The sequence below is a fragment of the Centropristis striata genome, chromosome 3, assembly GCF_030273125.1.
Source record: "Centropristis striata isolate RG_2023a ecotype Rhode Island chromosome 3, C.striata_1.0, whole genome shotgun sequence".
Lineage (NCBI taxonomy): Eukaryota > Metazoa > Chordata > Actinopteri > Perciformes > Serranidae > Centropristis > Centropristis striata.
The window spans coordinates 42,587,001-42,603,290 of NC_081519.1; the positions used below are offsets into that span (position 1 = coordinate 42,587,001).

A 16,290-nucleotide genomic window follows, 5' to 3' on the forward strand; every position below is an offset into this window, starting at 1 on the left:
TGTGCTGTTGACCCACTGTGATGCTCCTGCAGCGACCTTGTCTGACCTTTTACGTTTTTAAAATCCACTCTGGATACGTGTGCATCGTGACCTGTGTGTACATGTGAGCCTGAGTAAATGATGTGCTAAAGCTGTTTGTAGCTATCGTCCCATAGGAGGTTTAATTGAATCTACAATGCTAGTTGCTCCAGTGAATGATAATGTGCATTACAATGGTCTTTGGCCCCGTTCTGTGCTATGATGAGCCTGCCACTTAGCTTCAAAGGCTGTGGTTTAATGAGCGAAATGCATATTATTTTGAATGGAGTATCTCAAATGAAACAAAAAGTGGCCCAATTAGAAGAGAATTAATATTGTTTTTATGGAGATACTTTAGCAGTCAGTAGTATATTAGATTAGCTCGTTCTCTCCCGTGACATTGCTTCTAACATAATCGTATTTTGATTACATCCATTTTATAAAGTTCGAAGTAGACTGATTAGTACACAAGAGCTTATGATCAAGGTCGATTATTTTCAGTGTAGCTCTGAAGAGCCGTAATGAGGGAGTTTAGCTGCTGCAGAGAGCTACTGTATTGTTTCAAAGTAAAGACAGCTGCCTTTCTTTTCCCATTGAACTACACACAGACGCCTCAGCACAATGCTGGCAATCTACAGTCGAAACATGGTGTTTCTGTGGGCCTGTGTGGAGTGCAGAAAGCTGGTGTTTGATTTTTGAAAAGCTGGTGAGTTGCTGCTGCCGCGGGTAGGTGACAGCTCGCGTCTTCCAGATCCGGTCTCCGTGGAAACAGCAGAGCGGAGTTGGGAACGCAGAGCTACGAGTGGGGGAAAAGGCAAAAAAGAAAGTGTGAACATTTCCATTTGTGGAGGGGGAAGATTATCGGGGGGAGAAACAAAGGCTGGGATTATCTCAGCACATGCTACAATAGCACTACACACACATCCTCTGCAAACAGGCCTGCCACGGGGTGCTTTGGATCACAGCACAAAGACAGGGTCTCCCACCCATCCATGCAGATCCTCTGTCAGAGTTGGCTAATAAGGACTACAATACCCAGCTGCCTGTCGCCAACCAACCAGGGACCTGGAATTAAGGGTCATTATTCCTCCTCATTATGGACTTTAACATTGTTTGGCCACTCTGAAAAGGAGAGCCTGTTCTTATGATGGCAGTGGTTTGTTAGTGCAACTTGAAATAGGAAGTCCTGTCATTCCAACCTGGTCTCACAGAAATCCGTGGAATAGCCACGGAATCGCTCAAATTTCTCTGAGAAAAAATTCTCATATTTTTCTGGCGAGATCTTCACCACAAAGTGATTATATACATTCACTGAGTGAATATTTAGAAAATAAAACATATATTTCTCGCTAGAAATGTGATCAAAATTCATTTTTATGCAGAAACTAAGTCAAAATATTGATTTTTTTCACTAAAAATGAGAGAACTGTCCGCCATGTTTTTTGTTCTGACTGCAGGGACCTTGAAAGTCACGTGACTTGGAACAAACCAATAGGAACAAATATCCATGGAATAGCCACGGGATATGACTGTCATTAACTTGCATTGTAGCGAAATCTGTGTCAGTTTCACGGAAATTTGAGCGATTCCGTGGCTATTCCACGGATTTTGAGTTAAGCGAAATCCGTGGCTATTCCACGGATTTCTGTGAGACCAGGTTCTGTCATTCATACCGCTGAGAGGGAAGCGTAACTGATGCAAGCAATAAAAACAAGTCACAGGTTCTCAAGCTCCTCATTTCACCCTGCATCACTGACAAGTTCTGTGCTCTGTGGAGTCAATTAAACAGTTCTGAAGTTGGTTTGTGACCGTGTTGTTGGAATTAATATGGCGTTCGAGGAGGGAGAAAGTTTGAGGGCAGTAAACTGAGACAGATGGAGAGAAATGGAGTACAGCATATGATGGCAGGATAAAACAGCCCAGCGAAGAGGAGAGATAAAAGGATGGCGAGAGAATGAAAGGTGGCGGTGGCGGTAGGGGGGGGGACGGCGGCTGTAGTGGCGAGGGTGCGAGGCGAAGTGAAAGTGAGTTTGTCTGTGATGTTTTAAAATTCTGGAGTGGAAAGTCCCTCCATCTGTTATTGTGGGACGGTTCTGACTCAGTGATTTCTATGATTGGCCTTAATCCCGGCCGAGTGGAGAAGACAGAATGAAGAGCTTAAAGCAGACTGCTCTCACTCTGACAGGCTCCACTGGCTGCTGCTGCTGCTGCTGCTGCTGCTGCTGCTGGGACTCAGTGCTCCGCTCAGTCTGCTGCCCCCTAATGGACTAACTGCTGCATGACACTGCACCTCTCTGCACCGCTACAGCACATTGAGCAGCTCTGAAGGCCGTGACACACTGCTGACATGTTGATGAAACATGAATTTGTCAGCACCAATTGAAAAAAAAAAAATGTTTCACTCAACTTTTAACCCTCCTTGCAATGTCTGTGATGATAAGATTGGTACTATACCATAATGTTATAATATGATACAAAAAAAACAGACAAAAAAGCAATACTTGATACCTCTTTTTGAGAGCATGGCAAAAAAAAATCCCCGGCATTGAAAATAGGATATTTTTTCATCTATTAGTATTCTGTTCATTGCACCTTATTTGTTTCATAGCACAAACATTTTTATTTTTATACTGCATATTCATATTTATTCTGCACTGGAATTCTATTCTACTCCTTAATACATACTCCTTCTTTAGACACTTTATTTTTATTTTTACATTACATTTTATTGTATTTTATTGTATTTTTATATTTTATTGCTTGAAATATGCCTAGGTTGTTCTTTTTATTTAATTGTGTTGTTATTGTCTCTGTGTGTAATGCTGCTGCTACACTGTAATTTCCCAGCTTGGGATAAATAAAGTCTATCTATCTATCTATCTATCTATCTATCTATCTATCTATCTATCTATCTATCTATCTATCTATCTATCTATCTATCTATCTATCTATCTATCTATCTATCTATCTATCTATCTATCTATCTATCTATCTATCTATCTATCTATCTATCTATCTATCTATCTATCTATCTATCTATCTATCTATAATGTTATAATATGATACAAAAAAACAGACAAAAAAGCAATACTTGATACCTCTTTTTGAGAGCATGGCAAAAAAAAAATCCCCGGCATTGAAAATAGGATATTTTTTCATCTATTAGTATTCTTACATGTTTTAAATTTTATATTTAGTATGGTTAGTATTATTATTTTTTTCTCTAATGCACAATACATTGGTCTCTGTGGGTTTCACCTGTATGAATCCAGAATGAAAGGTGAAACTGAAAGCCTATGGCCACATATGTTTGCTGCATCATGATACTCTGCCTCTTGGTAAACATGCCATTGCTGATGCTTCTTCCAGATATAGAAAAAATATATTTTGCAGTGATTCTGAATGTTTAATTCAACAGTGTGGGAAGGACCCTTAAGAAAGCTGTTCTATATTTAGACATCATTTTTCCAAAGAGCTTACTGGCTTACCATTATGATTGTCACCGTGCACAGCAGCCAATCATTGTAAAATTTACTGAGGGTCTTCCCTCCCAGCGTTAGTCTCTCTGAGAAGGTTAAGTGACCTCAGCAGAGTCATTTCACAGTCTTTTGGTCCCCAAGGTGACTTAAGCGTTCCCAGAAACTGAGCTGAGGGGGTCATTTGGAACATGTTGAGTACCTCGACTCAAGGCTGCAATCACATGTACAGACCGCGTCGTGTTTTCTCAAGTGCCCTCTCACTCAAACACACACATTGTAGGGCTGTTTTGAGTGTCCCTCCAGATCACACAGACAACAATGTGGTGTGTCGAGTGCCCTTTAAGTTAATGCTCAGTGGAAGGGCCTAACGGGCCGCGGCAGCAATCACACGGCGGCCCGGTGTCGAGTTGGCGCTCACCACAGCATGACGCTGTCCGTCCCTGGTGTGCTGTCATTCCCCTAGAAATAACATGACTTCGAGTGATTAAACTGCTCCCCTCTGGAACAGAGCAAACTCAACAGTTATGAATATTAAAGATCCTAATCGCCTCATGCTGAGTGTTGCCTTATTTTTTCTTTTTTTCCTCTGCTCTGTGAGTTCACAGTCATAGAGTTCGGCTTCTCACCGTCAGGGTTGTTGGACATCACCAGGCTGCTGGTGGGCTGCACCAGCTCCTCCTCCTGTGTCATTTTGTGTCTTTTTTTGATCATATTGTTTCTTTTTTTGGTCATTGTGTGTCTTTTTTGGTCATTTTGTGTCTTTTTAGGCCATTTTGTGTCTTTTTTTTGGTCATTTTGTGTCTTTTAGGTCATATTGTGTCTTTTTTTGATCATATTGTTTCTTTTTTTGGACATTGTGTGTCTTTTTTGGTCATTTTGTGTCTTTTTTTGATCATATTGTTTCTTTTTTTGGTCATTGTGTGTCTTTTTTGGTCATTTTGTGTCTTTTTTGATCATATTGTTTCTTTTTTTGATCATATTGTTTCTTTTTTTGGTCATTGTGTGTCTTTTTTGGTAATTTTGTGTCTTTTTTTGATCACATTGTTTCTTTTTTTGGTCATTGTGTGTCTTTTTTTGATCATATTGTTTCTTTTTTTGGTCATTTTGTGTCTTTTTAGGCCATTTTGTGTCTTTTAGGCCATTTTGTGTCTTTTTTTGATCATATCGTTTCTTTTTTTTGGTCATTGTGTGTATTTTTTGGTCACCATCACCTGCACCATTATGTACGGTGTTTGCATATATACGACACACTCCATTGTGTGTTGTTTAAGGCTGTGGACCTTGTGCAGGCACTTCACATGCCACTATCCATTACAGAGTTGTGTTTATGGTTCTTGACCTTGCCTGAAGGCTCAGTGACAAATGGTCCAACATGCGATGCATTTTGTGTCAAGGTTACAATGGCAATAACATTAGAGCGCCATGCTCATGTTGTCAACTCTTCTGGTGTCTTTGTGCCTGTGTGCTGTAGTGTTATTTGCTGTGTTGTGTGGGCCTGTACCAAGCTTATCTGTGCTGTACTCTGCTGATCTCACTATGCTCATCCAGTGCTCTAAGCTGCTTGGGCTCCAGCCACCAGCATAGATGATATATCCCTGCCCCCCTCCTTCCCACATCTCTCACTCTGATTCATTGGCTGTTTGTGTTGCCCATCCATCTGGGCCAACACAGAGAAAGGAAAGACACATGAAGACACATGGCTGTTTTGGAGCAGGGGGACTGCATTAAGCTGCTAGCGAAGAGATAGGGTCCCAGAGAAATGGTGGCCTACCAGGGGGAGAGGGAGGAAAAATACCAAGGGAGAGGCAGCTGGAGAAACAGAGGAGTAAAAAAAAAAAAGGATGTGTGTGCTACTCAGGGGGAGAGAAATGGATTTTCTGAAGGGACAAAGTAGAGATTCTTACTGACAGATTAAATGCTGAGAAAAAGACTGAGCCAAGGGGATGAAAGAGGAGCTAGATCAAAGATCATGGCAGAGGGTTGAAAGAAAAAAAAAAGTGTGTGGAAACAGTTCAAACAAATGCAACTTACTTTTTACGTCTTCAAAAAGAAACTTTGCATATTAATGATTACATATTCCAGCTGTTGTGAATCATATGGCTTTCATTTTTCAGGCTAATCTCAGAGCTGGAGAGCAGTGAGATTATTGTTCAGCTGCTCAGTGTTTATCCCTAATTGAAAAATGTAGTGTTGGTAGTTTCACCAAGAGATTACCACAGTGGCGCTGCCCTTTAGGAAGACTGACCCTCTCTTACGAAAAGCCGCGCAATTACTGTCTTTTCTAATGGACTCTTTGGTAATAATTTCACTGGGCTAATTAGATCCTCATTTAATTGTTTCAGTCGCCTATTGTCTCATTAGGAAATGAATAAAATCTTATCGTTGTTATTTAAGGCTTGTTCAGGTGATTAAAAGCACAATGCAAAAGCATAAAGACACAGAGGACTCAGAATGATCCAGCTATTATGTATCACAAATTGGGTGAGTGATATCACATTATGTACATACTTTAAACCATTATGCTCCACTAACGTCCCCGTACGACGATATTCTGGGCCTGGTGTGTGTGTTGAGTGGAGGTGGAGCAGTATTGTGTGTGTTTCTGAGTGGGAGGGTCAGCTGAGATGAGGTGGGCGGGGCTCCTAATAGAAATAGGACAGCTTTTACTATAATGAGAGTTTATGTCTTGTGTGTTTTTGGTAGATAAAAAGCCTCCCATGGTGGGACTGAGACTGTTTCCTTCAGTGCAGCTCCACAAATGAATGAGCTCATACTGTAGCAGGGGTCTAAATAGGGTTAGTCATTTCATAGCCCTGGGACTTTACGGCTGATCACACTATTTTGGGACGAGAACAAGATCGCCCCCTAGAGGCCAGCGGGAACCTAGATACTGAGTTGTGAGAGGGCGGGCGGGCGGGGGGGGGGGGCTGTAGAGAGTTGGAAGTCAGTTCTGTGTGTTAAAGTGTTCATGTGTTAATGTGTTTTAGTCTTTTTGGTCACTTAATGTCTTTTTTTGGTCATTTTGTGGGTTTTCTGGTCATTTTGTGTCTTTTTAGGCCATTTTGTGTCTTTTTTTGATCATTTTGTGGTCAATTTGTGTCTTTTTTGGTAATTTTGTTTCCTTTTTTTGGTCATTTTGTGTCTTTTTTTGCTAATTTTGTTTCTTTTTTGGTCATTTTGTGTCTTTTTTGGGTCATTTTGTGTCTTTTCTGGTCATTTTGTGTCTTTTTAGGCCATTTTGTGTCTTTTTTTGATCGTTTTTGTGGTCAATTTGTGTCTTTTTTGGTAATTTTGTTTCCTTTTTTTGGTAATTTTGTGTCTTTTTTTGGTAATTTTGTTTCTTTTTTGGTCATTTTGTGTCTTTTTTGGGTCATTTTGTGTCTTTTTGTGGTCATTTTGTGTCTTTTATGGTCATTTTGTGTATTTTCTGGTCATTTTGTGTCTTTTTTTATCACTTTGTGGCGGGGGGGGGGGGGGGGGGGGTGCTGTAGAGAGGGAAGCAGGATCTGAGGCACCAAATAATTTTGGAAGTCAGCTCTGTGTGTTAAAGTGTTCATGTGTTAATGTGTTTTAGTCTTTTTGGTCACTTAATGTCTTTTTTTGGTCATTTTGTGGGTTTTTTTAGTCATTTTGTGTCTTTTCTGGTCATTTTGTGTCTTTATTCTTCATTTTGTGTCTTTTTTGATCATTTTGTGGCCAATTTGTGTGTGTGTGTGTGTGTGTGTGGGGGGGGGGGGGCTGTAGAGAGGGAAGCAGGATCTGAGGCACCATATTTGCCACTTGGATGACTTCCTATATGAGAAGCCTACATAGTGTAAGCTTCTCCAGTGATAAGCCCCGGCTGCATCATGGTAAATGATGTTAGACTGCTAATGCACATTTTTTAAGGCAACATCAGCGGGTAGTGGTGTTTGATAGCAGCCTGAGATGAGAATATTCAGTTTCATATAATTCAGAATAACGTATAAACACAAAATGTCACCTGTAATTGGATTGAATGTCATGTCTCCTGTCATGTATGTAAATGGAGAACTTTGATGCATATAACCAATGAACATGTCTGCATATTATATATGTGCACATACATATTCTGTCATGTTTAGGACTGTGTACTGAATTATTTTTTTCAAAACTTTTTTATTCGATTATTATGTACTTCAGGTATTCCAATAAAAACAAGTGTGGTACAGAACATTCACAGTTTCTTAATATAAACCCACCGACAGAGTTGCCTCCATAGCATAGAGCAGCTATTCTCAACCTTGGGGTCCGGACCCCAATTGGGGTCGCGAGATGATTTTTGGGGGTCGCCAAATCATTTTGGAAGTCAGCTCTGTCTCCACTGTGTTAAAGTGTTCATGTGTTAATGTGTTTTAGTCTTTTTGGTCACTTAATGTCTTTTTTTGGTCATTTTGTGGGGTTTTTTTTAGTCATTTTGTGTCTTTTCTGGTCATTTTGTGTCTTTTTAGGCCATTTTGTGTCTTTTTTTGATCATTTTGTGGTCAATTTGTGTCTTTTTTGGTAATTTTGTTTCCTTTTTTGGTCATTTTGTGTCTTTTTTTGTGTCATTTTTTTTCTTTTTTGGGTCATTTTGTGTCTTTTCTGGTCATTTTGTGTCTTTTTAGGCCATTTTGTGTCTTTTTTTGATCATTTTGTGGTCAGTTTGTGTCCTTTTTGGTCATTTTGTTTCTTTTTTGGGTGATCTGAACTGTGCGTGTGAGATTCTGTACAGAGAGCGGGGGTCACGGACAACATGCATGTTAAATTGGGGGTCGCGTCTCAAAAAGGTTGATAACTACTGGCATAGAGAATGGAAAAATGCCTTGTCATTCAATACCACATTTCAATACCTAAGGAGTAAATCCTAAAAGCGTCAGTGAGCCAATAAGAATGCAACACACTTGTACCAAGATCTTGTAATGCTGTAAAAACTGTATGTTACACACAGATACCGAGCCCAAGTTTGTGTGTTGTTGTATTTTTCACTTGGGTGTAAAGGAGATAAGACATAAAACTAAATATTTGTACTGTAATGTGTCATGGTGTCATTTGTTTTGTTTAACCCATAAGAACCCACGGTGACACCCATGTAACAAATACTTTAAATATTCTAGAACAGGGGTCTCAAACTCAAATTACCTGGGGGCCGCTGGAGGCAGTATCACAATGACCAAAAAATCTAAATTACTTTAAAAAGACACAAAAAAGACGGACAAAATGACTTAAAAAGACACAAAATGACCACAAAAATTACAAAAAAAAGGACACAAAATGACAGAAAAAAACTAAATTACTTAAAAAAGACACAAAATTACTAAAAAAAGAGACACAAAATGACAGAAAAAACTAAATTACTTAAAAAATACACAAAATTACAAAAAAAAGGACACAAAATGACAGAAAAAAACTAAATTACTTAAAAAAGACACAAAATGACCAAAAAAGGACACAAAATGACAGAAAAAAATGAAATTACTTAAAAAAAGACACAAAAAACCCACAAAATGACTAAAAAAAAGACACAGAATGACCAAAAAAAACCCACATCATAAATATGTTCTGCGTGGTTCACTTGGTCTGTGATATATCCCCCATAACTTTCCTTTATGGATAACTGGGTCTGGGTTCTTATGGGTTAAATGGATTTGATAAAATTGGTTTAGTAAAAAGTACCATTCAGGAACTGGTATATATTCAAACCACATATGTTGAACTGTAAACATGTCACTGACACTTGACAGCAAACATGACCTTACTAGCTAATGTCTGCCTCTTATCTATACATGCATGGACAAATATCTTTCCGGCTTGTTGGCAAACAAAGCAGGGAAAAGTACACACGGCTTTAAACTAACCTGCCAATGTCAGATCGGTCAGTATGGATCTGGACTGGTATGGATCTAGCTCAGTGCCACTGATAATAACGGCCTGTTCCTCGCCTTGTTAACACCACAAGTTTGTTTACTTTGTGTCTCATACTGCTGCCAGCTCAGCTGTCAGTCACACAAATAAATATATTATCCCCTCAGCAATATACAGTACCGGTCAAAAGTTTTAGAACACCCCAATTTTTCCAGTTTTTTTATTGAAATTCAAGCAGTTCAAGTCAAATGAACAGCTTGAAAGGGTACAAAGGTAAGTGGTGAACTGCCAGAGGTAAATAAAAAAAGGTAAGCTTAACCAAAACTGAAAAATAATGTACATTTCAGAATTATACAAGTAGGCCTTTTTCAGGGAACAAGAAATGGGTTAACAACTTAACTCTATGGAGTCTTGGGCTATTTTGTCCATTTTTTAATTCTTTTCATGTCTTTGTAAGTCATTTTGTGTCTTTTTTTTTTGTCGTTTTGTGTCTTTTTTTAGTCATTTTGTGCCTTTAGGTGTCTTTTTTTGTCATTTTGTGTATTTTTTTTGTCATTTTGTGTCTTTTTTTGGTCATTTTGTGTCTTTTTTTAGTCATTTTGTGTCTTTAGGTGTCTTTTTTGTCATTTTGTGTATTTTTTTGGTCATTTTGTGTCTTTTTTTAGTCCTATAGTCCAACATAAAATGTGATTTTGAATCTTTTTTTTTACTTTCAAAACACCATCATGCTCAATAAAGAATTTTAAATGTTGCAAATGTGCATTGAAAACTGCATCATTTTCAATTAAATTCTGGAAAAGTTGGTGTGTTCTAAAACTTTTGACCAGTAGTGTATAACCACACTTTCAATACATTCCCTCAGTTAAACTTTATATGTATAAGGATAAAAATTCCTGTTTGAGTTTGATTCTAACGTGTCTTTAATGTCAATAAGTCCACTGGTTTGTTTGTTTATCTGGGTCACCAAGTGACAAGCAGTTTTTTATTTTGGGTCTGGTCCTTTTAAGGAGAACAGTGTTCTTGGTGTTGGCCCCCCTCATCCTGTGAATTACCCAGCTAATTTACAGCTGTAGCAGCTTTTGTAAAGAACAAGGTCACCGTCCCCATCTTTCCATCTATTTGTCTGTCTCTCTCTGTCACACATGCACCGACACACACACACACAAATCAATGTGCTATTGACTTCTGACACTCACACTGCTCTTTTTTGTGTTTCCTTGTAGAAACTGGTCAAGGAGGCGGAGCTGCTGCAGAGGGAGCATGTATGGCAAGACGGTGTGACGGTAAAGTAGGACACCTGCTCCTCTCTCTCCTTCTCCGAGACCTCTTCTTCCTTTTTTTCCTTTTTCTTTTCCAGGCAAACTGGTTTATCTTTCCACTGTATTTGCTCTTTCCCCCTTTTTTTCCCTTCTATAATGACAATGTGATCAGCATCACAGAGACAACGTGGTAATAAACAGAATTTTAAGTGTAAAAAAAAAAAAAAAACGACACACAAGTACATGTATGAAGGCACGCTATAATTACCTTTATGTTTTTTGGGTTGTTTTTTTTTCATGCTGTTCAGTATTATCTAAGAGCCTTCTGTCGGTTTTGTTTCACAGGCCACAGCAAGTTAAACATTGCATTCTCTTGCAGCTGACCTTTAAAACACAAGAGATCCGCTCTTGAAATTATAAAAAAAAAAAAAAAAAAAACTAGAGAAACTGTATTACTCTTGTCTGTGTGTGTTTGACTGCGTGTGTTTGTGAACCTGCGTGCTCCACTGACTCTCAAATTTGCGAAACACTCAAATGCCCCATGAACATGCATGCATACTGATGCACATGCACACATAAACACACATATATAGCCTCGCCCGACAGATACACATGCACACTTCCTACTGTCATATCCTCTGTCTCCAGGGAGACGAGCTCGCTGTCATGGTACACTTCCCACAAATGGATTTTTAACCCAGCGCCTCCTGGGGGATATTTGAGAAAAGGCTTTAACTGATTTAAAACGAATAATTATGAGCCCTACTTCCCTGCAAAGTCCATTTTTATTCATGGTTGCTTACACTCTAGAGCTGTAGTCTTGGGGTGGCTGGGTTGGTCCCCCTCACACACACACACACACACACACACACACACACACACACACACACACACACCCTCCCTGCTGGTCCGAGGGAGGGAGCTGCAGTGCGGCTGTCCCTTCATCTCAGGCCCGGGGGGGGTTGATGCCTGCCTCTCCCTGCCCAGCTCGGATGCACCTCGATCGGATGTGTAGCCATGCAGGAAGTGGAGCCTGGGTCACAGTGACCACACACAGCACACCTGTTCATAAGTAGCTGCATCCAATATGGCATCAATACCTTCTCAAGTGGAAAAGCCAGCATTCTCTTTAATCCACCCCGCCCTGCTGAACCCCTCTGTTTCTCCTTTCTGTCTTTCTCTTTCTCTCTTCTTGTTTCTATCTCTCTTTCTGTCCAATCAGCATTCCCCTTTTGCACCCCCATCACATTCATATACCTTTTTTTGTTATCTGTATGTGTCTTTAATCAGGCATGAAAACAGTTGGAATATATCATATTGTTGCAAATACTGCAAAAGAATCCTAATGGTGCTCCTCTATTAATAATGTATTGCAGCTGATTTCATTTGCCTTTATAATTAGGCCAGGTAATGAATCTCAGCAGGGGCGACTGTGAAACCATTAAAAAAAAATCTCACAAAGCGGTGGAGGGGGTGGAGGAGGCGGGGGGGAGTGGAGGAGTGGGAGAGGTAGATATGCCACATCCTTGCAAGAAGATTTCTCCTGTTTGTAGATTTTGTGCTTTCCTAATTTCTCTTTAGGTGAACACTCTGCTGACTGACACTCTAATTAGATTAGGGCTGCATGCTCTTTGGGCATATTAGGAAAAATGCGTTGCATCTTAAACTAGTGGGTGGAGCAGTCTGTCAAATGAAGAGAAAAGGTGTTTATGCATGAGTGGCGGTGCGTTTTGATAGAATTTGTGAGTGTGTGTGTGTGTGTGTGTGTGTGGGTTGGGAAAGTGTAATGTGGCTGTTTGTGTTTGTCGGCGAGTGGATATTTATTTGCATGTGTTTATTAACGGCAGGTTCTGTACCTGGGCCCGGCCCATCTGCTCGCCTCACCAAACTGGTGACATCATAGAAAGTCAATGATACGCCTGGTCCTCATAGCGGCTGCCACCGCAGCTGTTACTGTAGCGATGGGAAGACCTCTCTCTCTCTCTCTCTCTCTCTCTCTCTCTCTCTCTCTCTCTCTCTCGCCCACACACATTCAGGCCTGTTTCCTGGTCTAACTGACTGCAGAGCCAGTCTTGGACCGTCCCGACTGCTGCTGGACATTATGGATGTCAAAATGTTGATCGTAACAACTGTTGTGATGGTCGTTCAGGGTTTTAAATCCATTGGAATGAAATGGTGTGTGAAATAGATATTAAAGTGTTGGATTGCTGCTGATTTCTCAAGGTCAGGTGCCCGTCCCTCTGTGACTCTCCACTATTGTGTTGGCAACAGAGTCGTCCCAAGGCGGCGCAGTCATTTCACTGCTGCTTTGCAATCCTCGTAGGGAGAAGAGAGAGAAACGGCAACTTCTGAGCCAAATATCAAAACTCTTCTGTTGGTAAACTGAAAATTGGCAGCCTAAAAGCAATGCACTATGAAACCTTTCGGGATTGCATGACTAATTTCTGATTTTTCTATTTCATAACAAGGCAATAAAACAATCTAAAATCCTTTTGCTTTGAGCCATAAGCTGAATGTTTATAATGTTTCAGAAGGGATTTAAATGTTGCCAAAGATTAAAAACAAACTTCTTCAGTAAGAAGATCTACACTCAAGATTCAGATATTTTACATAAACATTCATTTACCGTGGAGATATTTTAAACACTATTTTTTGAGTGCAATTTTTAAACAGTGAAATTGCATTAACAAAGTCCAGCCAAGCCAAAGATTTGAAAATGTGAAGAAATTCTAAGTTGATTAATATTCATAGGATTTCTTTGACTAATCGATTAGAAGATTAAATCTGAAAAAATCAATTAAATGATCGCGTTATTGTCCATCTAAAGAATGAATGAATGTGCTCAAAGAGAATCCTAAAATCTATAAAGAGCAAAGCATCATTTTAGATATTTGTGATTATTATTATTATTATTAAGTGATGCCAGAAATGTGGAACTAATTAATATTGACCTATGTTTTTATTCTTAATAAAAATACCATAAAAATGTTATTTCCATTCAAAACAACATCACAGTGCCAGCCCTTTTTATCAAATTTATTTATTTATATATAAATTTATTCTAGAATTACATTTTCTTTTGAACTAGTCAAATGACCACCGCAATAAAAATGTAAACAATGATCTCGCAAAAATGTTATTTCTCTTACATACTAAAGACTAAGCTTGTAAAGTTCTAAAGTCAAAAATCCTTGACACCCAAAATAAGGTGAATGATATTGGTATTATGATAGCAGTGATATTGCCTGCTGGAAGCAGCTTATTGTGTACAATAAGCTCATCTTACATTTATTATGTCAAATAACCATTTTGATCAGCTAAAATGCAATGTGATATATCTAAAATCTGTGTTTTCAATAGTCATGTATGAATAATGTATATACCTCCAATTGGAACCCTGTGATCTATTAAATGATAAAATACCTCCTTACATCTGTAATGTCATTATGTAAACAGTATCTTCAGATTCAGAGCAGTAAAGATATAGTATATTTGGTGATATCTTGTCCCAACTGATCACAATGTAATTATGAGGCAGTAATGCAGGGATGTCAAACTCAAATACACAGTGGGCCAAAATTTAAAACTTGGACAAAGTCTCGGGCCAACATTGATATTTATTGAAAAAATTGACCTAAACAAGTTCAAACGAAAATGGAACGAGCAAAGCTTGATATAACTTAATATTGCAAACATGCAAAATCGAATATCAAATAAAACAAACAAACACATCAATGGCATTCATTTCTTAAATAAAATTTAAATAAAAATCGTATGTCCCTTTATTTTATATGCGGCCTTCTTTAAATTTAAATTGAACAGTAATCGTTTTCCACAGGCTAAAAATAAATGTGAGAATAAAATAACAATAATAAACCAAATGACTAATAATAATAATATCCTTCAATGAATGTGCAGCCATTCAAGCCTTGGACTAGCAAGAAAAAGTGCATAAAGACAACTTTAATTGTTGCTCAGTTTGCTACACACTGATCTACTGTGTTCAAGCCAAAACACCAGCAGAGCATTCTGGGATTTGTAGTATTATTTGCGCTGTATAATAATAATAATTTGGTATTCCCTTTCTGGGCCAAATATAATTAGGGCCAGAGTTTGACACCTCTGCAGTAATGCATGTGTAGATATCTTATGGATTCTCTGTGTTAAAGATGGCTGCACTGTAGTGACAGATTGGGAGTTTTACATGATTCTTTCCAAACCGAGGCATAAAACAACAAACAAACAAACACACAGACTCTGCTTTTATCTTTATCTTTTATGTCTGTGCATGCAGTTTGAATGTATGATAAATGGTGAGCTTGGCCTAGTTTAGCTCAGGTCATGCATGTGTGTGGGTTCAGTGACAGTGACTAATGCTGAGGCTTTAATATTTGTAATGGTTAGCCTACGGTTAACAGATACTTTCACAAGGACAGTACAAACAATAACCATTACATAATCGTCAGAAATACTCCTGCCTCTGTGGGAGAATGTACAGTATTCAACAATTCTGTTGTACTTTAAAGTGCACTTTAGTCAAATGAATGACTTCAATTTTGGCCAGAAACAAAACTCAGAATGAATGCTAATGCTGCTCTGTGTAAAACGTTTTGCTCACTTAGAGTCACACTCAGACAGACAATCGTCATTCAAGTTATACATAGACAAATGCAAATTCTAGATAAATAAAATATAATAATTATAAAACTGTAAAAATAGAATAGTGTATATTGTACACAAGCGTAGTAGCAGAAAGTGTATTGCACATAGAGATAATAAATAAATCATAAAAAGGAGTTCACAGTGCAGTGTAGTGCAAAAAATAGAAAAGGTTAGGGGGGATCTACCCCTCAACCAGGAAAAATTGTCATAGCTGTTTCAGAAATTATCATTGGATTTTCAAATTTTTGCATTTGAATGGAGGAAAAGTCAGGAAAAATAACCAAATAAAGTTTAAAATAGTGATATTTCAGCAGCGTAGCTTTACTCTACAAATTACTCGACTAATTTAAACAAAATCAAGCTATTTGCACTAACCAGATTCTGTAAAAAACCAAACTTCTGCACAACTGGGAAGCCATGAATGACTCAGCTGAGACCAAAAGTCACATGAACAAAATTTGCAGTCTGTTTACACAGCAGAAAGATCAAGAGTGGTTTTTTAAAAATGTAAATAGTTAATATGGAAAGCATTTGAAGCCTTTTTTGTTCGAGTATTCGTAGTGGGCACCCCCACCCCCATTTTTGTAAAGTAAATTATCAAAGAAATTGAACTTGTATTTTCCCTTTATCATAGATTTTGGGATTATGATTGTGTTGTGCTGCAAATAAGACATTCTACTTTATAGCCATGATTGTGCTGTTTCCATAGAGGTGCAGGAATAAAAACATATTGCAGTGAAAGAACAAGTCATGTTGAGTAAAATGTGACAGCAGGAGCATAAAACACCTTAAAATGATTGAGGTTCAAAGGGTTAAAAGATGCATTTTCCTCTGTGTGCGCGGAGCTGCTATTGATCCTATAAACATTCAGTGAACAACAAACTATTCCTTCGAACTGTACAGAGAGATACAAAGATGGCATTAACCCTTTATCAGGTGAAGAACTATATTTGGTAACTTCAGTGGATATCAAACTGGGTCCCCATGTCTCTCTCATGGATTTATTCCAG

General features: G+C 38.5%; 1 protein-coding gene across 2 annotated transcripts in view; it reads left to right on the plus strand.

The window, feature by feature from the left end:
* cacna2d2a (calcium channel, voltage-dependent, alpha 2/delta subunit 2a) overlaps positions 1 to 16,290 on the plus strand; it is a 241,092-nt gene that overhangs the window by 103,762 nt on the left and 121,040 nt on the right. For both annotated transcript variants that reach the window (XM_059328728.1, XM_059328729.1), the window contains exon 4: positions 10,583 to 10,642. In XM_059328728.1, the coding sequence (XP_059184711.1) occupies positions 10,583 to 10,642 (60 nt within the window). The remainder of the gene's footprint in view (positions 1 to 10,582; positions 10,643 to 16,290) is intronic.